The sequence below is a fragment of the Marmota marmota genome, unplaced genomic scaffold (assembly GCF_001458135.2).
Source record: "Marmota marmota marmota unplaced genomic scaffold, marMar, whole genome shotgun sequence".
Classification (NCBI taxonomy): Eukaryota; Metazoa; Chordata; class Mammalia; order Rodentia; family Sciuridae; genus Marmota; species Marmota marmota.
Window position 1 is genome coordinate 2287632 of NW_025999895.1, and position 22394 is coordinate 2310025.

The 22394-nt window shown below is 55.8% G+C and overlaps 2 protein-coding genes across 5 annotated transcripts in view; one reads left to right on the top strand and one right to left on the bottom strand.

Moving 5' to 3' along the window:
* Window positions 1–22354, bottom strand: part of Ccdc40 (coiled-coil domain containing 40) — a 33869-nt gene extending 11515 nt beyond the window's left edge. Inside the window, exons 1-12 of one of the 2 annotated variants that reach the window (XM_048797551.1) lie at window positions 21773–22354; window positions 20459–20522; window positions 19609–20073; window positions 14977–15091; window positions 14050–14216; window positions 13213–13296; window positions 12920–13139; window positions 6448–6605; window positions 6155–6277; window positions 3798–3919; window positions 1211–1454; window positions 931–1113 (exon numbers count right to left, since the gene is read on the bottom strand). In XM_048797551.1, the coding sequence (XP_048653508.1) occupies window positions 931–1113; window positions 1211–1454; window positions 3798–3919; window positions 6155–6277; window positions 6448–6605; window positions 12920–13139; window positions 13213–13296; window positions 14050–14216; window positions 14977–15091; window positions 19609–20073; window positions 20459–20522; window positions 21773–21801 (1974 nt within the window). In that variant the 5' untranslated portion in view covers window positions 21802–22354. Of the gene's footprint in view, window positions 1–930; window positions 1114–1210; window positions 1455–3797; window positions 3920–6154; window positions 6278–6447; window positions 6606–12919; window positions 13140–13212; window positions 13297–14049; window positions 14217–14976; window positions 15092–19608; window positions 20074–20409; window positions 20523–21772 lie in introns of those variants that run through there. The other variant, XM_015504093.2, reaches the window with a different exon arrangement.
* Tbc1d16 (TBC1 domain family member 16) overlaps window positions 14759–22394 on the top strand; it is a 78059-nt gene continuing 70423 nt past the window's right edge. For all 3 annotated transcript variants that reach the window (XM_048797555.1, XM_015504094.2, XM_048797558.1), the window contains exons 1-2: window positions 14759–14764; window positions 17182–17184. The gene's annotated coding sequence lies outside the window, so the exon portion shown is untranslated. The remainder of the gene's footprint in view (window positions 14765–17181; window positions 17185–22394) is intronic.

Consider the following 22394-nt stretch of genomic DNA (forward strand, 5'->3'; position numbering starts at 1 on the left):
CTGATAAGGTGGCTGCAGCAGCCTCTGAGCGTCCTCCACAGGAACCTCCTCAGGGCAGGACTCCCAGGGTCACACCATAGGAAGAGCCAGAGAACAAAGAATTGAAGTAAGGAATCTTTTCTCTAAGGACATGAGGGACCCCCAACAGCCACTGAGACCCCAGTGAGCTCACAGCTGGGGGTTCCCTGTCCTTGGGTGGTGGTGGAAAGTGACGCTCCCAGGCAGCGTGTAGCCACCTAAAATGCTCATGCCCTGGGCCCAGGACCCTGGCTCTGGCCATTGCCTTCAGAAGGGTGGACAAGGACTTGTACACAGAGCGCAGAGCGCAGGGCTGTGGTGGCGTTGAGCCTAGAAGCAGCCCAAAGCTTCCAACAAGAGCACTCCTGAAGGGAGCGCGGAATGTAAGGCAGGAATGAAGAGTCGCTGGGCCAAGGGTACTCAGCGGCATGGGATGGCTCTGTGCGAAACCGTCGCTGCAGTGGAGGAAACCATGCAGCATCCACGCACTGTCCCCTGTGTCACCGTCCAGCAAAACTTAGGCAATGTGGGTTCAAATGGGGCGAGAGGAAGGCATCGGATGAGAGGCCATGTGTCTGGGGTGTGTTCACGCGTGTTTGCAGGAGTGTGAGTGTGTGCGTGGGTGTGCGTACGTGTACATGTGCGTGAGCATGTGTATGAATGGGGACGAGTGTGTGTGTGTGTGTGTGTGAGCCTGCACTGGTGTGTGCGAGGATGAGTGTGTTTGTGCACAGAAACGTTTCCAGGAGGGAATGGCGGGGCTCTGAGAGGGGCCATCGTGGTGGGGATGAGAGGTCCCCTCTGTCACGCCCTGCCGCCCTTCCGTGCCCCTTTGTGGGCACCTCCTGTGCCATGTGTGGGCATCAGGAGACCCTTGCCTCCACACCCACGCTCAGGGAGGTGCTGCCCTACCATGTTGGTCTTCTTCTTCTGAAGCCTCAGCAGGAGCTGCTTGAAGTACTTGGTCATCTTGTTGGAGGTCATGTGCTCTTGCAGCTTGTCCATGATGGAGGCGTCCATCCTGTGCTGCAGGTCCAGCTCCTGGTGGGTGGTCTGCTGGATACTCTGCAGCTCGCTTGTAACAGCTGCATGCTCCTGGAAAGGAAGAGCCATGGGTGGACAGTGCCTCAGGGTGGACCCGTGAGGGCTGGCTAGGGCCTCCACCTGCAGCGGGGGGGGGGCACCACCGCACCTGGTGGCCCTTGCTCAGGGCGTCCTCTGTGTTCTGCAGGGTGAGCCTGTAGGTGTTGAACTCATTCTGCAGAACCTCGTGCTTAGCCAGGCACTGTGTGGTCAGCTTCTGCAGCAGGTTGGCCTCCGTCTCTGTCCGGTTCAGGATGCTGGCCAGCTTCTCATTCTTTTCTTCCTCCTTCATGATGGATTTCTTGTAGGCCTCCAGCTCGCTGTCGACGGACTTGGCTTGGTGCTGGCATTCTCTGCAGAAGGCAAGACAGCACAGTCAGTGACCTGCGGGACAGACATCAGGGACCAAGGCACGCAGCCACACCCGGCTCTGAAGACCTCACCAAGTGGACGGCGTGCAGAGAAATGCGTCAGGAAACAACTCTTCTGATCGAAGCCCATTTGACTGCTGTTTTCTAACGTACCCACAGAACCATGACCACTGAAAGCCCACGCGTGAGACTCCGTGTCGTGACGACGGGAGAAGGGAACAAGGGAGGGCCAGGCCTTTTGCTGGGCTCCACTGCCCGCCGTCCTCCTCCCTCACAACAGCCCTAGAGAGGAAGCACCATTCCTGCCTGAGTCACACGGGCGGTCAGCAGGGTACTGGCCCCCACACTGCAGCATGGACCATTTAAGAGACTTGCAGTTAGTGGTGCGGCTGGAGGAATGTGAGGCGGATCCCTCTAAGTTCTGTGGCTCCCTCCCCTCAGCCTCCCACAGTGGAAACGCCTACGGTCAACATCGAGTTTTGAAGATTCTGGACAACGGTGCTGAAATCAGACACAGGGAGTCTTGGTTGTTCTTTTACAAAATTAGTTTGGCAATTCTAACTCCTTTAGGTTTCCAAATACATGTTAGAATTAACTTATCAGGTCCAGGGGGAGGGGAACTGTCCACGGCGACTGTGATCGCCATCCTTCCTACAAAGCCACAGTTATCAGCACAGGGTGGTCTGGCGAAAGCACAGTCACAGACACCAGCGGAACAGAACGGATTCCACAAACACAGCATCAAGGAGAGAAGCTGGCCAGGACCCCCCCGCCCCCAGACACGGCAAAACGCAACGGAGTGGATGGCACTCCTGACCATCAGAGCCACCACCAGGAGCCCGTGCAGAAAACAGAGACAGCCGCCACAGCCCCGGGGCAGGCAGCACCCCCATAAAAAAGCAAAAACCAGAAAAGGAAGAAATTGACAAAAAATTTAGACCTCTTTTTGGGTTTCTTCAAAGACACTGTTAAGAGAAGAGAAGATGAGCCACGGACCGGAGGGAGATATTTCAAAACACACATCTAAGAAAGAACTAGTCTGCAGAATATAAAAAGAACCCTCAGGTGGACCACTCGATTTAACAAGGAGCACAAGGCGGTTCTGCTGATGGCCACAGCGCACAGGACCCTGGTCCCAGCGCGGGTGAGAGCAGCGGGGGGAGGGGGGGGGGCGGCTCGCGGGGCTGAGCCACCTCTGCCTGGTCAGGACTGAGGGGAAGGAAGTCCCCGAGGCCAACCTTCTGCTTCCCTCTGGAGCAGTGTGACAGCTGAGTCCCACGGTTCAGGTTTCCCCTGCCATTCAGGATAGCGGGCAAGACCCCGAAAGCTGCCTGGAGAGACAGCAGAATAAGGCAGACAGGGAAGGCCAGGCGCTTAGAACCCGAGCCAAACCTGCCGCTTGCGTCTGAGACACGCAAGTGGTCAGATGGCCTTGAGCACCAGCGTTGGGCAGGTGGCCGAGATTTGCAGACCAGTTAGCCCCTGCAGGGCAGGGAGACATCTGTCCGGCCACAACTGGCCTGGGCTCCTCTTCCTATATATTTAAAGGGAAATGAGTCTTCAGACAGAATGTTCCAGAGGCCCCTTGGCTTTGTTTTGTTGATGGAGGGAAGAGGAGGAGTGAGGACTTTTAATCCAGCATGATTCATGTTGAATCGCCTTTTAAGAACAATCGCATACACCTCAGCATTTTAAAAATCACAGCACCTGGTTCTCCTGGCTGCCCGGACGGCACCAGGCTCGCTGCGGGCAGAGGCGTTCGCTCCTCGACCCGAGGGCCCGCTCTGCACTGCCCCCGTGGGTGCCAGAGGTGGCAACGACAGGACAGCCGTGGCGAGAGCGTGCCACGCGGGAGCCACATGCCACCTCCAGAACCCAGCTTTCCGGGTCCCAGGTCCAGAGGCCCTGTCCCTGGGTGGCTTTGGGAATCCACGCAGCACCCACGTCTCCAACATCCCCTGTCTCAGAGCAGCCTCCTCCCACCCTTCCATGGGAGTGGAACTGGGGATTCTGGGTGGACGGCATCCCCCAGGCGGAACAGTCAGGAGGGAGGGGGTTTCTGCCTCCGGAGGGGAGTCTGCCCATCAAGGGGAGGCTGTGTCCCAGGGTCCACCCCTTCTCTTTCCCTTTCCCTAATCCTGCCAGGAAATCTGAGCAGGAGCCTTGCTGCCCCAGGGCCTTCGAGAGTGGGAACCTTGGAGATCCGGGGACCTGGAGAGGTGGGACTGAGGGGGCCTGCTAGACTGCCCAATGCCCTCGCGTTCCCCCGCCCGCCTGCCACCTGGCTGCTGCTCCCCGGGACGGGTGACCCCGGTGTGGCCATACCTGAGGGCCTCCGTGACGGTGCGGTGCGCCTCGTTGCGGTGCCTCATGCCCACCAGGCTGGTGGACCACTGCCGCAGGATGCGCTTTTTCTCCATGTCGATGGCGTCTATCTCCACGCAGGCCTGCCGCGGGAGGGGCCAGGCACAGGTGAGGGCGAGGGCTTCCCGGGAGCCGCCTCTTCCCCCCGTCTGCCCTCTTTCTTGTCACGCAACAGCAAGGGGTAACAGGAAGCCAAACGGGCTTCAAGGAAGCCTGGAATCCCTTCAAGCCTCTGGCAGGGGCTGAGGTGCTCGCGGCTGGGAGTCCCCAAGGCTGCCGGCTGCCGCCTGGTTGGCCCAAGTGTGTTCTTTCTAACAGGGGTGGAGCCTGTCTTCCCAGTGAGGCGCTTTTCATTTTCTCTATGGCTTTTCTAAAGTATCAACGTGTCGTTTGAGTGTGTTTTAGTAGTTTCCTTGGAATGAAGTCCAAGTAGTGATATTTGGGGGAAGGGGAGTTAATTTTGCTACAAATTAAGTGTTGTCCTCAATAAGGGTCTTGACAGCAGGGAGGGACCCTGTGTGGAGGCCCGGGGTGGAGGTCCAGGGTGGAGGCTGGGCTTCCCTCTGGCTCCTCGGCCCTTGCCAGCTCAGTGGGGATGGCCCGCCTTTTCCATCAGCTGCTCACTGGCTTCTCAGTTCACCAGAGGAGCATCCGGGGCACCTGCTGGCCCAGGAAGGAAAATCAAAGCCCTGGGAGGCCCCTGTCCTGGTGGAGGCATGCCAGGATGGGGGGCAAAGGTGCAAACAGGCCTCAAGAAAGCAGAAACCCTGTAGCGTCGCCCCAGGGCGCTGGGTTCTGGGGATTCTCCAGGCCTCCTCACACCCTCTGTGGTGGGCAGCGGTCCGTCCCTCCCCAACTCATGATGAGATCCAACGCCCACGCTGGGTATCAAGGGGAGGGACCAGGCGGGACCCTGAGGGTGTGACCAGGGCTCTGCCCGCCCTCACAGGTGGAGAAAGGCTGCAATTCTGGGGAGATTTTGCCCATGAAAGCTCGCCCTGGGCCTCAGGCACCCTGTTCTCACCTTGGGACTGTGCTAGCAAGAGGGCGGTCCCCAGAGGCAGGACCTTGACCTTGGGCCAAAGATGGTCCCCAGAGGCAGGACCTTGATCCCAAATAAACCTCTTCTACAGAGCCTCCTGGGGTGAGGTGCTGTGCCCCCGACTGACTCGAGCGAGAGGGCTGTCTGTCTGCGTGTAGCTCACGGGGTCCTCGACTGCAGAGTTTCGTGGCTGCTGTGGTCCTTCCACCCTTTCTGGGACGGTTCTGCTCTGGGTGATGCTGAGAGAGGCCCCTTCAGCCCCGGATTATATAGATGTTTCCTTTCACCTCCTGGTCCATTCCCCGTTCACATACTTGATTCCCCCTGGAACTTGCTGTGGTGGCTGGTGTGAGGGAAGGGCTGATTTTCCCTGGGGACCGCCCGTGAGCAGACTCCACTGGACCCACATTTTCTGTCGGCTCCCTACCTCATTCCAGTGTGTTTTAGTACCTGGGGGGGGGGCAGCACGAGGGTGACCCTGTCCCAGTTGGCCCAGGACTCTATTGGGTTCAGGCCCACGTGCTGGGAATCCTTCCGTCCCAGGTATGGGTCAGCTGGCTGCCCCACCGGACCTTCCCTGCCCCGATTCCTGGCTGGAAAACTCCAGAAGCACTTTCTTAACCAAGAGGCTCAGCTTCCCCCTGAGGTGTGAATGGAACCCACCCTGGGTTGATGGTGTTCCCAGGTGAACAGGACAGACGGCTTGGTGATGCCACACCCTCCTCCTGCCACCCTGGACCAGGCTTGCTGTCCCTCCTTCAAGTCCCCTCTTCTTGTGTTCGATGACTTCTGAGTCATTCCTGCACTAGCGAATGCAGACAGCAACTCAGGTAAACCCCAGCCAGGTCACTTTGGTTCCTGGTTGACAGCCACAGCTCCTACCCAGGAGCTCACCTCTGTGACCCTCCTCCTCCTGGGGCAGACGGTGGCACTGCCTGGGAGTGCCGGCCACCCCAGGGCTGAGAACTGTCACCAAGACTTAAGAGGCTGGCAGCCAGCTCAGGACTTGCCAAGGGTCCCCCAGCATTAGAACTGCCTCACTTCCTGGCAGAACTTCCACGCCCTGTCCTAGGGCCCTGGGGCACCTGCTGGACCTCACCATGGGCACGGCCAGGGGTTCCCAGAGGCTAAAGGAGATGGGCAGATGGGCAAGGCCCGGCGTTCTGACTCTCTGGACTCGCGGCCGTTTGCAGTCACTCGTCAATGGTGGCATCAATGGTGGCACAGCCCAGAAGACTCCACGGCCCAGGAGTGGGGGTGTCAGGGGCGTTCTTACCTCACTCACTGCTTTCCTTAAGATCTGGGTGTCCTCAGCTTGGGCAAGGTACTGCGCCTCGAACAGAGAGATGTCGTCTTCCAGCTGGCTGGTCCGCATGGTGAGCTGGTCCACGAACAGGTCCTGGGTTCAGGATGAGAAGGTGCTCAGAGAAGACCTGTCCACACCTGAGGACCACATCCACAACCCGACTCAAGTCAGCGCCCAGGCTGCCTCGTCCTCTCCACTGGCAGGGCCCTGTGAGCAGCCCAGGGAAGGTTCAGAGATGACCGGCTGCGGGACCCTCGGCGCACCTGCTTTCTCTTCTCCGCCTCCGCCCGAGTGCGCTCCACCTCGGCCTTCTTCACCACCTGCTTCATCACGCAGATGTCGTCCCGCACGTCCTGGTCCACGTTCTGCATGTAGAAGAGATTCAGGGCCAACCTCTCCATCTCCAACTGCAGGGCTGCCACTGCGGAGTCAGGAGCAGGCCGTCAGCTCCTCCCGCGCTTTGCGTGGCCTGGAAGGAGGGGAGGGGCAGCACCCGGGACCTCCACCATCACCGGGCAGGGCCGGGGACCATGCTTCCAGGTGGGCTGGGACTGTGCTTGAACCACAAAGACCCAGGCTTTGACCAGGGCCAGTGCGGGCCCCAGGGTGAGGCGGCCCCCAGGCTGGGCCTCCAGCAGGCAGTACTTCCCATCCCCACTCAGAGCTGGAGAACGGTTTTTATCTGTGTTCCCCCAAAAGACTGGACCCCAAGGAATGGATTCCCTTTAAGGAGAGTCCCATGAGATTGATGGTGAGGCTGCTGGAATGGCCACCTGTTTGGGCAGCTGTGCCTCAACAAAGAATCGCTGCTCCCTGGCATAGCGTGCGCCAGGGCAGAGCGCACCCACCAGAGGCTCAGGGCTGCCCTCGAAGGACACAGCCCAAGCTCCAAAAGAAGATGCTTTTAAAGGCCCAGTGACCGTGGAATTTCCAGCGCTGTGAACGCTCGCTCCTGTCTACAGGATCCGGAGGCAGGAGCGGGGCGGCGGCAGCCCCTCAGGGAGACTGGCTGGCTGTGTCGGGGCTCCCTCCGGCTGCCTCAGGGTTGGGTTCTCATCAGTGTGACGGTGAGGCACCGGGCAGCTCTCCTGGGACCTGTGGGGTGACAGTTCCACCAACGTGGACGCTCCTCATCCACGATTTCTCTATTTCTCCTCTTCTCCTGCTCAGGACTCCATTCCTCTGACGGACTCGTTAGGCCCTGGAAGGGAGCGTTCTCTTCTCTTCTGGGGTCTTTATCCCTCTCTCGGACCTACTCGGGCAGTCTCTGTTGTGGTGACTGCCAGTCACTGCCCTTGGTGATGGCGCCCAGGCTCCACCTCTGAGCTATGGCCTGCTCCCTTGCGCACAGTTCGCTGTCATCTGAGATTGCTCTTGCCAGGGAGCATGGGTGTGCCAGGGCGTCCATGCTGCGTCTGGGCAAGCACTGCCTGACTGTCCTTCAAGGAGACAGAGCCAACGGAAGCTCTGCGCAGGGCTGAGCTCTGCTCCGGATCACGGACATCCTGACCCCTGGGCTCCTCCGAATGTGACTGCACCTGGACATAGTGCCTTTAAAGAGGTGCCAAGGCCAAGTGGGGCACTAGGGTAGCCCTGGCCCAGCCTGTGTTCTCATAAGAGACCAAGACACAGAGGGGTTTCCCTGAGAGACTCAGGAGGAGAGGCCATCGCACACTGAGGAGCCAGCCCCACAACACCACCATCGGGGACGTCCAGCCCCCAGGGCTGTGAGAAATGAACCTCTGGTTTCAGCCACCGGTCCGTGGGACTTGGCATGGCACTGAGCAGACCACTTCACCACCTTCACACACCAGGTGTGTGTTCCACGCGTCCTTAAGGGCACCCATCCCACCCTCTGCCGTGTGAGCAGCTAAGTCAAGGTTTTAGACGTCCTTTTAAAGGTTCATTCCCTGTCAGCCAAGGTGAACCCTTCTGTTTTTGGCACCAGGGGTCTTCTCCTCCCTAACTGCCCTGCCCGCCCGTCTCCCTGCCCCTTCTCCTACTGGAATGTAGGTGGTCTTCCTTGTGTAACAAAAACGCTGTGGGCAGCATTTTCAAATGGCTCCCACATCTCTGCCTCTTGGGGCTACTCTGTGATCATGTTACTGATGCCACAAGGGAGGTCACCGGGTGGCCTGGGCTGGCAGGTGACCCCCTAAGAGCCAGTGTTCCCTGAGGATGGTGGTAAAGGGGAAGTCACAGCGGGAAGGATGGACAGTCTCCAAGGCTGGCTGGGAGGGGAGGGTCTGTGCGGCGAATGCAGGAGCTGGGCACAGCCTTGTGGCAGTCAGCAGAGAAGGGGGCTCAGCCTCACAGGTGCAGGGGCCTGAAGACCCCCAGCGACAGGAACAAGCTCGGGAGCAGAGTTCCCCGGGAACTTCACTAGGAGGACGGTCACCACACCGACTTGGCCTTGCCGGGTCCTGAGTGGAGCCTGGACTGCGTGCCAGACCCTCTGACAGGTGCAGCTGGGAGCCAGCGCATTTGTGGCTGTGTGCTGGGGGGCTGGATGTCATCACTGACGTCTCAAGTGGCTTGTCCCCATTTGTGATTCTTGACAGGGATGTTTTCAGCTCTTCTGTAATCCCACCCGCCCAAGCCCTCCCCTCCAGCCTCTGTGCTCCACATCGTGCCTGAAGACCTTCTGCACCCCAGGTGACGAGGGATGACCTGGCATGTTCTTCTCGTGCTTCTGTGAATTTCTTAAATCTTTACTGTACCTAAACTTATTTCCCTGGAGTGGGAACTACGGAGAACAAAGCACTTCTTTTTCAGAAGATGGAGAACTTTCAGGGGGGCTAGGTGCGGCTTGGCGGTGGGGCGCTTGCCCAGCACGCACCAGGCCCTGGGCTCCCTCCCCAGCACTGAAAAGAAACTCAGCAACTCAAACAAAGCAGCCTGCACGATTAGGTGGCTTTCAGTAGCTGATTCCAAAGCGCGTTTGCAGGTGTTCTGCGCCAACGCTGGCCGTTCCTCCCTGGAACTGCCGGCTGCTTTCCTCCCTCCTGTTACGTGGCAGAGTTCCAGGGAGCCTCCACGCTTGACCAGACATCTCCTTCGTGATGTCTCCTTTTCCACAGTTTCTTGGGTACTCTTGTGCATTTAGACCTCCAAGGTGATTTTCAAATCAACTTTCAAGGCATAGAGCTCTCTATGTGTGGAAATGGGACCCCCTCCAGGAGACGGGACCCTCCAGGAGACGTTACTCGGAGGAGAGCAGCGCTGTACTCTTCAGGGAGGACACCTGAGCCAACCTCGGTGGTGGCCTGGGGCTGGGGTGGTGGGGTGGGGGCACTTCTCACCACTTCTCACCGTGGAGATCTTCAATTCTGAATGATAGCTGTTTCAAAGTAAGACACTGGCCAATCAGCTCAACCTCACCAGAAACAGCCCAACATGGATCTTAGCTGGTGTCGCACTAAATTTATTATTAACTTAGAGAGAAGTGACATTGATACATTAGCACCTTCCCGTGGAGCCACCAGGTTGCTCCATTCAGTGAAGTCTGCTCCGCGTCATCCATTAGCATCGTTTTTCTCCTGACGGGCTCACCCCGTTCTTGTGGACTTGTTCCCCAGGGTCCTGTGGTTGCTAAAGCTCCTGGGGATGGCATCTTTTTAAATCATCCTCCCTGGCTGCGTATTACTCGTGTAGAAGGAAACTGCACATCTGGCCTCCAGTTACTCCATGGAATTCCTGCTCCTATTAGCTTTTCATCGTCATCATAGTCAGTTATCGTGAATCTTCGACGCAATTCATTTCCACCACCTGCCGCATCCCGTCTCCCGGGCCCCTTGCTCTGCTGGGGCCTCCTGGCAGGCACTCAGGGGGGCACTCAGGCCTGGGTGGGCTGGTGTTTATCAAGCACCCATTTGGCGTCCATGCAGAGGCCTCTTTTCCTCCTTTGGTTTAATTCAACGAGTTAACTGGGTAGGTTCCCAGTCCCGCATTATGCCTGACGTCCAGAAGAGAGCCCTCCTTGGTGGCTAGGCGCTTCTTTTCTCAGGTGCTGCTGAACCTGACCTGTGTGCATGGGCAGCTCCAGGGTGTGCTGGTTCAGTGGTGCTCAGCAGCGCTGCAGGACAGGCCTGGAAAGTTCCTCAGATTTCTGCCCCTGGAGGGCTGGGAGAGCCATCAGCGCCTGCCCGGAGCAGCACCGTTAGGGGCAGCAACAGTGCTGGAGTCAGCCATGCGCAGACGCTTTGAAATAAGCAGAAATCCCCTGGCACAGCTCTTGGTCCCACGCTGTGGCTTTGTGTCACCTCCCTTTTGCTCTTCATTCAACAGGAAGGAATTCTGTCAAGTTTATTGGTCATTTTATTTATTTATTTTTAAGAGAGAGAGAGAGAGAGAGAGAGGAGAGAGAGAGAGAATTTTAATATTTATTTTTAGTTTTCAGCGGACACAACATCTTTGTTTGTATGTGGTGCTGAGGATGGAACCCGGGCCACACGCACGCCAGGCGAGCGCGCTACCACTTGAGCCACATCCCCAGTCCCAAGTTTATTGGTCATTTTAAAAGTAAGTAGTTCTAAGGACTGGATGCCCACCGGGGGTATCCAGTCCAGGGGGTATCCAGTCCTCAGAACTCTGAGCACCACCACACTGGTCACCAGGCTGCCACGCTTGAAAACAGAGGAGAAGGAGAAGGAGAGGGAAGGGGAAACGGAGGAGAGGAGAAAAGAAACACAACGAGCCATGCCTGTCTGCCCCACCAGACGAGTCAGGAGTCCGGTCTGGCTGGAGGGGTGCTCTACCTCTCCCTGGTCCCTCCAGGGCCAGCCTTGGCCATGTGGGTTCAAGAGCCACCAGGACCAGCTGCTGCTCCCTCCTCGGGCACTGGAGTCGTCCTGTGGAGATGTCTGAAGCGTCGTCTCCTTTTCCTTTGGAACCTGAAGATGCCAGCAGCCGCGTCCAGCCAGGCTTATTCTTAATTCCGCTGTCCTGCTGCGGAGGTCTGTCATTCCCCATCTCGTGCCAGGTCTGAGCGTCACTGGTCACTGCCTCTCACCTCCTGAAGCTTCTTCCTGAACCCTGACTTTCCCAGATCTCTCCCTGCTTATCTCCTTCTCAGTTCGAGGGCAGGTTCCTCAAATTGGCCTGTTCACAAACTCAGTTCCAACAACATTCATTTGCTTGGTGCCTCTTTTGGGAGCTGGTTATATTTTTTAATTCCAGGGATCATTCTTCCTAACCCTGTGTTCTCGTTTACCATGCCATGTCCTCTGAAATCTCACACAGGATACGCGCTGGTGTGTGTCTGCTTCCAGATCTGCTCCGCGTCTGTGGGCTGCGCTGGCCGCAAGCCCCCGGATGGCTCGTGTTTTGATGGGAAGGTTTAGTGGCTGAGGTAGGTGACAAGGGCATTCAGGAGGGGCCAAGCACCAGGTGTCACCTAAGGGCCAGTGCATTGGCAGCAGCCCTGTGGCCAGGGCTACAACTGTAACTGAGTTTTTGGAGCTGAGAAGGATAAAAGTGTGCTGACCGCGGCCATCCCTGCCAGGCTGAGTGGCTTCTGTTCCTGCCCTCATCACATGAGGTCCCCACAGGTGTCTGGCTGTTTCCAGAAGGGCCGCGGCAGAGAGGAGCTGGCCAGCTCCATGGTACCTGGCTCACTGTAGGGGTGAGGTGGGGACAAGTGTCCCCCTTCAAGTTCCACTACAGTCCAGACGTGGCTCCTTGGCTTCAGTGTGGCTGTCGCCTTCTGTTTTTGGGTTGATTTGGAGGTAACGAGGAGAGATTTTTGATAAATGCTATGGTCTGAATGTGTCCTTCAAGAGTACATGCTGGAAATGTGACCTCCAAGGCACCAGGGGTGGTGGGGTGTTCCGGTCACCAGGACCCACTCCTGACGGATTCCTGCCACTCATGAAGGGCTGGGGGGGGTGCCAGGCCCACTCTCCTGCTCTCTCCCCTCTGCTCTGCTGCCGTGGGATGCTGCACTCCACAGGTGCTGGCCCTCGATCCCGGAGCTCCCAGTCTCCAGAACCATGAGTCAAACAAACTCTGCCCATTGCTGATGGCCCCACGGACTCTCCGGCAGAACCACAGACCTGGACCTGGAAAGGTCTGGAAACCCCTCCTGAATTCTCAGGGCTCAAAGTATTTCTTTCCAGAACAGGTGGATATACCTAAGGTGCTATTTTCTTCCAGATTTTTTTTTAGGCTATTTCCCTGTTACATTAGTGTAGTGTTGACAAAGAAAGTTGGGGACTTGACTCCCAGAGACCACAAGAGGAGGCCACTGCTCACCGTCCCTGTGCCCTCTGTGCAGGACCAGGAGTGCTTCAGGCCTTGCCACTGCTCCTCTGGCTCCCGGAGCCACCGCTACCTGGTTTCCCATCAGGCTGCCCCATCCCTGGCTGCGGGGCTGCGGGGACCAGCCTTTGCGTCTTCAGCACGGCCTCGTCCGGGAATGAAACCCTACCTACCCTCTCTGCTCTGAGCTTCCTTGGGACCCGACCTCGGTAGACCCCACCATCCCCATGTTTTTGAGTCTCCACCCCTGATTACTGAACTATTATCAGTTTTAGGGTTTGCCCGATTTTTAAAAAGAAATTTATGGGTCTTCCTTTAAAAAACAAACAAACCAGGAACCCCTCCACGATGCCCACACACGTTTGGCTTTGATGGCTGTCCCCGCGGGTCATTTTAAAAAACAAGTAGTTGGAAGGGCTGGATACCCACCACGGCACGGGGAGGGGAGGGGACGCACACGTGGCGCAGGCGCCTTACGCTTTTTGCGCTCCTGGTTGGCGGCCGCGTTGGTCTTGTCGTAGAGCGCGCGCGCCTCCCGCAGCTCCTCCTCCTGCTGCCTCCTCTCACACGCGGCCACCGAGTGGCGGTCCTGGCTCTTCTCCAGCTGCATCTGCAGGCGGGCTAGGTGCTGCTGGACTCCATAGAGATTGACGCCCAGCTCCTGCCGCTGGGCGTGGCTTTGCTTGGTGGCCACTTCCTGCGCCGCAGAGAGAAACAGGGTCACGGGATGCCGGCGCCCAGCCTGGGTGGGAGACGGGACCCATACGCACCAGCTCTTGAAGTTCCAGCCTCAACTTGTCTATCTGTCGGGTAAGGTAGCTCTTCAGGGCAGCCTGGAACCTGACCATCAGAGGCTAAGACAATGGAAGAGCGTGTGCCAGTGACTGCAGGGCCTAGTCCAGGGACACCCACCTCCCTCCTGTGCATGCGCGGGGGCACAGAGATGGCCGTGCGCCCCACTTCCTGCCCCGGCGTCCTACTGGATGAGCACTGCAGAACCGAATGGCAAAAGGGTAGTGAGCTGTGGTGGCCTTCCTAGTGTTCCCTGGGGCGGGTGGTGGTATGACCAGTGGCCAGGGTGCCAGCCTCAGGGGTATGGGCAAAGAACTTCCCAGTGTACCCCGCTCCTTCCTCAGGCTGCCTGGAGCATCACAACTTTCTAAATGGGTTACAAAAATCAAAATTCCCTTTTTTTCTGCCAGGGGCTGGGACAAGGAACTACAAGCTGGTTGGGGCACTCAGGGCAGTGACTCTCGGCCGGGTGATTCTGCCCCCAGCATAGCTCTTCAGCACAGTCTGAGACATTTTTGGGTGTCACAAGGAAGGGGGTGCTCCTGGCAAGGGAGGGTGGAGGTCAGGGGCCTGTTCAGCACCTGCATGTCCAGGGTGGCCGCCCCCAAGTGATCTGCCCCAGCGTGGTCTGTCCCAAGTGTTAGGGTTGGGCTGGAAAGGTGCACTCATCTAAAAGAAAAGTGCTGTTGCCAAGTGGGCCCAAAGTGCAGCTGACCGTTGGGGAGCAGGTGAGACCCACACAGCACAGGGGGTCCAAGGCCTACGCCGTTCTTCCCCCGTGGAGAGTGGGAGCAAAGCCCAGGAGCGTTTCTTACGTGCTCAGGGTCCAGAACCACCAGTTGGGATGCCTCTTCTTCAGCCTCTTCACTCTCGTCGGACTCGATTCTGTCCTCCAGGGCCTCTTCCTCCGAGGTCAGTTGTTGGATCCGGTCCAGGAAGGCTGTCAGGGGTTCCTCCCGAGGTCCTGCCTGGGGCCCCTCCTCTGTGGGAGGAACCAGAATGTTGCTGGAAAGAGGTCTAAACATCGTATTCTAGGGGAGGCAGCCGCAAAGCTGCCCCCACTGTGGGGCACGATGAAAAAGAGAAGGGAAAACCACCCCACCAAGGCTCAGGGTTCAGAGGTGGTTCACGGTCCCTGTTCCTAGAAGCCCCGGTGTCCCGAGTGACCAGAAGCGGGTGTTGCTGGTGACCTGGAGGTGAGCTTTCTTTAAATGAGGAACAGCTGGCAAGATTGAAAAAGCAGGGAAGCGATGAAGGAGGCTCTGGGAACAGTGTCTCTCTCTGGTGGGGGAGAGGCCTGCTCTGTTTTTTACGGGGTTAGACATGTGCTGTTCTCGGGTCGTTTGTGCACAGTGTGAGGGCTCGTGGGCAGGTGTTCCCTGGGGAGTAAGCACCTTGCCATCTGGCCCCCATGCCCACACAGGGCTGCCACAGCCAGGTGAAAACGCGGGCCCTCCTGGCAGGCCTTTGCCAGGCAGCATAACGCTGGGGCCAGGGCTCCTCCCCAGGGACCAGGAGGCAGGGACTGGGGTGGGGCCTCTCGGGCTCTGCATGAAGACCCCATCCTGACTTGGATAAATCACTGACTGGCTCCTGGGGTGCTTGGAGCCTGGTTCCTACTCTGCGGGTTAGAGTAAGGACTGAGTAGAACAGAGGAATGCTGGGGAGTGCTGCGTCTACTGAGGAGGACTTTCTTTAGTCCCCAGCATAGGAAACAAGGACGGCCCCAGGCGCTGCCCCACCTGGCTCCTGGGTGCTCTGGGGAAGCTCCTCTGCGATGTTCTCCAGGCTCAGTCTGACGTGGTGTTGGGTCCCCATGGGAAAGGCCTTCTGCGGGGTGTCTTTCTGTGCTTCCGTCTGTGGCAAGAACAGTCAAAACAAATCAGCGAGGGCTGGTGTGACTGGGATATGGTCTGAGTCTCCACAAGGGCTCCGTGAGCAGAGGCGTGTCCCTGGATGTGGCTACTGTGATGGGACCGGCCCGGTGGGAGGTCCTTGCATCACTGGGGGTGCCCTGAGGAGGTTCTCATGGGACCCTTTGAGCGGTTCTCATGGATTGGCCCCTCCATTCCTCTGCTTACGCCTGCACGCCTTCCCACCACAGCTATCCATGCCAAGGGTGGCCCTCCCACAGAGCCTGTGCTACGCTGTGTGGACTTTCAGCCTCTAAAACTCTGAGCTAAATAAACCTCTTCTTATTCATAAGGAGCCTGGGTCAGGCATTTCATTATAGTGACGAAAAGCTGATTAATACAAGGACTCAGTCACAACAGGGAGGTTATTTGATTTTGGTTCATTACGTTGTTCAAATGCAACGTAGTTGTTAAAGCAGTAGAAAATTGGACATGAAGGTTATTTGGCTTTTGCAAATGGCCAAGATAGAAAACACCCAGCCCTTGCCTTAGGGATTCTGGGAAAGGTCTTTGTTGGTCCGGACCTACAGCTAAGTACCTGCACAAGGGTGTGTGGACACGGGCGGATTCTTCACTCTGAATGCCCGTCTGCCTGTGGGGGGGACCCCTGTCCTGAGCATGCTGGAAAGTCTCCACAGCCATCAAGAGCTTCTTTCTTCTTTCAAACCACTCATCTTTATAAGAATTTTATAATAAAATATCTTCCCTCGGCGTAAACACCTGGTTCTGCTTTGGCTTTTATTATCTGTCTTTTTAAGTGGTGCTGGGGCTGTTTTGGCTTTTAAAGAGCAATTATCATTATGGACATCATCGCTGCTGCCACTGAATGGTGAATACTGGCCGTGGCTCACAGTGATCCCTCATATCCGCTCCCCCTGGCCCTCCCCATGACCCACAGGGAGAACAGCCTGTGGCAGCTGAAGTGCTCACCCAAGTTTGTGCAGAGGCTGGAGTCCCAGTTGTCAGCCTGTGCCCTCCCTGCCGTCCCTCTCCTGATGCTCCCCCCTCCTCCTCTCCCCACTTTCTTTCTTTTTCCTGCAGTGATAGGGAGGAACCCAGGGCCTCACTCAGCCCAGGTGGGCGCTCTAACGCCGAGCTGCACCCCAGCCCTAGGAACTGTCCCAGCAGCATCCAGAGCCACAGTGACATTATGGAGGTGCAGTGGCCAGAGCCTATCTCCAGAGTGTCCAGAATGGGCTTCTCCTAATGAGAAGCCAGTGACGTCCACACACACACGGTTGGACCCCACAGGGTCCACTCATTATCCTATTTTCTCCCAAGAGGGAGCCAGCAGGAGGGAGGGGAGTGGGGCTCTCTCGGGGTTTGTCTCCGATCTTCTGGTCGATCCTATTTGGAAACTGCATCCCCGTGAATTTTCCAGAAACTGGGCCCAAGGGTGCAAATAGGGTCTACAGTGCAAGGAGTGATGCGTAGATCACCCACAGAGGCCCGCGCTCACTGACGTCCAGCTCCTAAAGGCGGCTTCATCACGCATTTGTCACTTGTCATCATTAAGCTTAATTGAGGCTCATCAAATATTGAATGCTGTGATTCTCCAGGGTTACTGAATCTCAGGTTTCACGGGATGGGGGAAGGGGGGGATGGCGGCTTCCCTCGGAGCAAGAGCTGCTGTCTGCAGGGAGGCTGGCCTGGCCTGGGCAAGGAGGCCTCCACCTGTACTATGGGGGAATGGTGGCTCCTGCAGGGCTGCTGTCAGGACAGGTGACATCAAGGCACAGCACAGAGTCCGAGTGCTGTGCTCCCCCCCCCCCCAGGGGGCTGGGGCTGAGGCCCCCAGCTCAGAACCAACACAAGTGGTGAGGCCGGCCTTCCTCCTAGGGCAGGTTTCACAGCTCAAGGATGGTGGGGAGGCCAGGGGAGGGGCAAGGAGACGCAGTGGAGTGGGAGATGGGTCATATGGGGGGTGTCGAAGACACTGGTAAGTCCACTAAGGGGCCTGGGGGTGAGGCTCCCAATCAGTATAATCTACTAGATTAAAAACCTAAAAATGGAAAAAGGGGGCGGGGTGTGTAGGGAGTGGCAGAGGCCTTAGCAAGCGTGAGGCCCTGGGTTCCATCCCCAGTAGCGCAAATAAAAAAATAGACAGATAAATAAACAAAAGCTAAGAAAGACAAACACCACACAATCTTCTCCACAGACACACAAAGAATGTGAGAGAATCCAATACTTCTGACAGACAAAGCAAAACACCCTAACACCCTACAAACTAGGGATAAAGGGACCTGCCCCCAACCTCTGTGTCCGGAAGCTTTGTGTCATGTGGCCAAAATACCAGACAAGAACAGCTCAGAGAGGGGCTGGGCCGTGGCTCAGCGGTAGAGCGCTCGCCTAGCATGTGGGAGGTCCTGAGTTCGATCCTCAGCACCACATGAAAATAAAAATAAATAAAATAAAGGTCTTGTGTCCAACTACAGCTAAAAAAGAACGACTCGGAGGAGGCAAAGTTTATTTGGCCTCATGGTTTCAGTGGTCTCAGTCCACGGTCAGCCAACTCCATTGCCCTGAGCCCAAAGCAGAACATCATGGCAAAAGGGAATGGTGGTGGGAGAAATCTGTGAGCTCCTGGCCATCAGGAAGCAGAGAGAGAGAGAGACAGACAGAGAGCATGTCTCCGTGACCCTCCTTCTCCAGCTACACCGCACCTGCCAACAGGACCACCTAGCCAGTCCATTCAAACTAGGATAAACTGATTAGGTTACAGCTCTTAAAGTCCAATCATTGCACCTCTGAATATCTCTGCATTCACAGAAGCATTTTGGAGACACCTCACATCCAAACTCTAACAACAACCTGATAAAAAGCATCTACAAAAAAACCAGTGAAAAACTGAAAGATTTCCACAGGCGATCAGGAACAAGACAAGGATGTCCACTTTCACCCCAGATAATCAGCATTGTGCTCGTGGGTCTAGCCAATGCAATCAGGCAAGAAAAGGAAATAAAAGGTGTCCACATTGAAAAGGAAGACAGTAACTGCCTTTATTCTCAGAAGATGGGATCATCTCTGGGGGAAAAAAAAAAAACCACAACTTATGGATTCTCCTAACAAGGGAGTTGAGCAACCTTGCAGAATGTAAGGATAATAAAGAAAAATCAATTGTATTTCTGTAAACCAGCAACAAATCATTGTAATCCCTTTACAATAGAGTTGAAAAAAAAATAAGAAACATTTAGGGACAACTCTGGCAAAAGGTGTGCAACACCTGTATACAATACCCAAGAGAAATAAGTCCTGAATAAATGGTAGTAATCTGTTGTGATTTTTTTCTCATTCTAAATACACATTCATTTTCATATTGCAATAAAAAGTACCTTCCCATGAAGGTACTTTATTAAATGCAAAGATTAAAGACTGACTTCACAATGAGGAAGCCTGGCACTTTTCATTCAAGTGGTTAAAATGAACATGGTCAATTAGGGTATTGGACCTGGCCTTGCCTGGTTGTTGCAGTGGACAGCAGGGCACCACCTCTGTGGTGTCCCTGCCAGAGATGGTCACCCAAACCTCCTCATGGGAAAACCCAGGCAAATCCCAGTGGGGATATTGTACAAGGAAACTGTCCTTGGTCTTCACAAGGTCAATGTCATCAATGGACAGAGAGAGAAGACGAAAGGGATGTGAGAGTCAAGGCAATGTGTGATTCCAAACAGGACCTCTCTGCTAGAAAAGTTGTTACCGGGGCATCAGGTGAAATGTGAATGAGGCTGAAACTTATTTGATCATGTAGCAACACAATTTCCAGATTGTTATTATTATTATTATTTTTACTGCTGGGGAAGGAACTCAGGGCCTTGAGCATATTAGACCAGCACTACTGTTGAGCTACACCCCTACTCTCAATTTTCAGATTTCAATGGTTATTTGTGGGAAACACATAAAATCATTCAGAGATGATCGTGTACAGGTCAGCAACTTACTTTTGAATGCCTGAGGAAATAAAATGTGCCTTATATTGTAACATTATTTTTTCCTGTAAGTTGGTAATTGTCTAAAAAAAATGAGGATGTAACTATTCTCATTATTTTTCACCTAGAACTGCACTGTCCAATATGTTACCCCTAGTAGTAGGTGGCCATTTAAATGTAAATTAACTGGAATTTATTAAAATAAGAAATTGAGTTTCACTTTCTCGCCAGCCAGATCTCAAATGCTCTTGAAATGAGCACATGAGCCCTGTGACTTGTGACCACCATCCTGGCTCATGTTGCTCTGGATGTCCTGATGTGGAGGGTGGCTTTGAAGGTCAACCACTGTGGGTGTGGGAGCACTGAGGTCCAGGATCTCTTGGAATAGGCTAGTAGGTTCTGAAGCTTAATTTGCTTCAGAATCCTAACAGGGGTTGCAGTTTGGGTTATAGTGTGTCTTTAAGCTGTTTACATAGGGTGATGAGCCACATGGGCAGTAAGACGTTTTCACAAAATAGAACCCAGGGCGACTCACCAAGCTGTCCTCTGTGGGTTCAGAAGCACCTGGGCCCGTTTGCTCAGATGGGCCTGCGACTTGCTGCAGACTGGGCTCTCTGGAGATGGCCCCTTTTGATTCAGATGGCTCAACGGCTTCTTGATAGGAATCTTCAACGCTTTCCTGCAGATGTTCAGGGCCATTTCCATCTTCTGGCTCTTCCTGAAGGTTGGCATCTGAATGAATGGACTGTGCAGAGCTGATTCGTCTTTCAACCATTGTGACTTCCACATTAGAAAAGGGTACGATTTCCCCAATGGGCAGGTCTTCCTCCTCGGCGTTATCTTCAACAGCAACTTGTCCTTCCGTGGACTGTTCCTCATCCTCACCGAAGTCCTCCTCATCTGAGCCTTCCCCTCCCACTTCCCCTCCGCCTTCAGTGGTGATTTGCTCTTCCGCCGCCTCTTTGCTTATCTGGTCATTGTTCTCTAGCGGTGGTGATTCCTATAACGGGATGACAGGGAAAAAGCAAGGATCAAAGTATAAAGGGTCTTGGGAGGGGCTGTGCTCAGTCGGGAAATGCCTTCACACGCCTCCCATCACTAAGCCGGTCTCAAGCTGGGTCTACTCTCTCGGTTTTGCCTCCATGCTCTCAACTTCATTACAGGAAATGAGTCTTGGAAAACTCAGGGCAATCCCAGAGCTGGATATCTTGGCTGATTGCAGGCCCTTTAAAATGAAGTGGAAGGAAAACCAGTTTTCCTGTAACTGAACTGAGTGTGCCCCCATGCCAGGTGAAAGGACCCTTACACAACTGAGGCCAGCAAGTTCCCCCCTTACCTCCTGGTAAACACAAGCCCAGAACAACTCTTCCCAGAGGGAACTTTACCGCTTGGACTTCTGTTTCCTGTGTCTCCTCTCCTCCAGAAGCCAATCGGCCTTCCAGGTGAGACCTGTTTTAGGGAAACAGTCCCACAGTTGGCATGTACCCCCTCCTGAATTCTGTAGGTCAGCTTATTGCCTAGGCTCTCAGCCAGGACTTTGCCCATCATTAGATCACACTTGCTAGGTGTTCCAGGTGCCAAGAGCTCTGAGCATGAGTGGAAAACACAATGACCCAAACATCAAAGGAGCACTGCAGAAAGGTCACCTTGACTATACTGTGTCTGGGACAACACTGGGGACAGTAAATACAAAGCACAAAAAATTGCACCAAAAAGGTCAGAAGCCCCAAAGACTCTTTGTTCCCAATGTTTACGTAGAACAAGAACATTATGATTTACATTTAAACTATTATGTTTTTTAAAAATTAAAACCTAATCTTTTAAAAGCAAATCAATATAGATACTTGTGGACAAACAACGACAACCGCTGTGATTTCCCGTCCTTCCCAAGATAACCACTGGTAATAGGAGGCAATTTAGGACACAATTGTATTCCTTCAGATTTTTTCCTATGCATTTAGCCCGAAACCCCGCGCCCCACCCCTTAGAGCGTGCTGCATGTATTGTTTTACTTTTAGTCTTCTCTTTCGGCTCAACCTGGACATTGTTCCATCAGTTCATAGAGACCTACCCTTTTTCAAAACAAGAAGCAGTACGGAGGTGTCTACGCAAAAAGTCCAGATTCTTTAAAATCGGGTTTGTCCTTTTACATAAAGCATAGCAGAGTGCAGGGTTGGCAGCGTGCGTCTTTACCTAACGCCCCTCTAGGTGCGCTCAGGGAAAGCGCTGGGTCCCAGGCAGAGCTGACATTTGGGGACCGCCTGTCTCCCCCCAGCCTGTGACTGGGAATCCGTCCTTGCAGGAGAGAGGCGAGGGACTGCTAAGGTTCCTGTCACAAGAAGTGTCCCCAGCATCCCATGGACGGAATCCCTACTCCGCAGCCCCGAGAGCCCAGCAGCGCAGTGGTTGCCATGGTTACTGCGGGGCGCGCGAGTCCGGGGTCTTCAGGCGAGGAAAGCGCTTGGAGTAGGGGAAGAGGGAGGGTAGGGGAGGACAAAGGACTGGAGGTGAGAAGGGAGAGGGGCAGGGGCGGGCGGCAGACGCGGAGGGTCGGTAAAGCCCCGGGAGTGGGGAGAAGGGACAGAGTGGGAGGAAAGGAGCAAGAGAGCGAAGGGGGCGACGCGAGGCCACCCCGGCGTGAACTGCGGACGAGCGCGGTGGGCTGCTCCCTGGCCGGCGGCCCCCTTGGCCCCGCTTACCCTTCAGCCTGGTCGCCCGGCTCCGCCATCTCGTGTTGCTAGGCGACGCCGTCAACATCCGGCGGGGCCGGGACCGCGCGGGGGCGCGGGGGCCGAGCCCCGCGCAGGGCGGCGCGGCCATTGAGCTATCCGTGTGCACGTGGATCACACCAAAAGTGTACATTAAAGCATCAATCTGGTCTTCCACCGCCGCGTCCGAGCTTTGCGCCGCCCGGGCTCAGTTTCCGTAGCGTAACGTGCGTCCAGCTGGGCCTCTCTGATGTGCGGGGACCTAACGGCTGTGGGCCCCGAGGGTGGCAGGCTGGGTCGGGACGCCAGGGGTTGGGGACTCCGCCTTTCCATCTCCCGCGTTGGGGGCTCGGGCGCCCTCTTCCCAGAGTCCTGAGAGGAACCCTTGGCCAAGCAAGGATGCCCAGCGCTTCCCGGAGGGTGTCCTTCCTTCCTACCCCCGAGTACGAAAAATAGAAAGGCAGAAGGCGCTGGGGGAGGCGAGCGCACCCGGGGAGCGCCCGAGGGACCTCGCCTCTCCGCGAGGCGGCGGCGCTCCCTTAAAGGGCAGCGTCCCCGGGACGAGAGCCGGCGGCGAGGCTGGAAGTGCGCGGCCCGGCGAGGGCCAGACCCC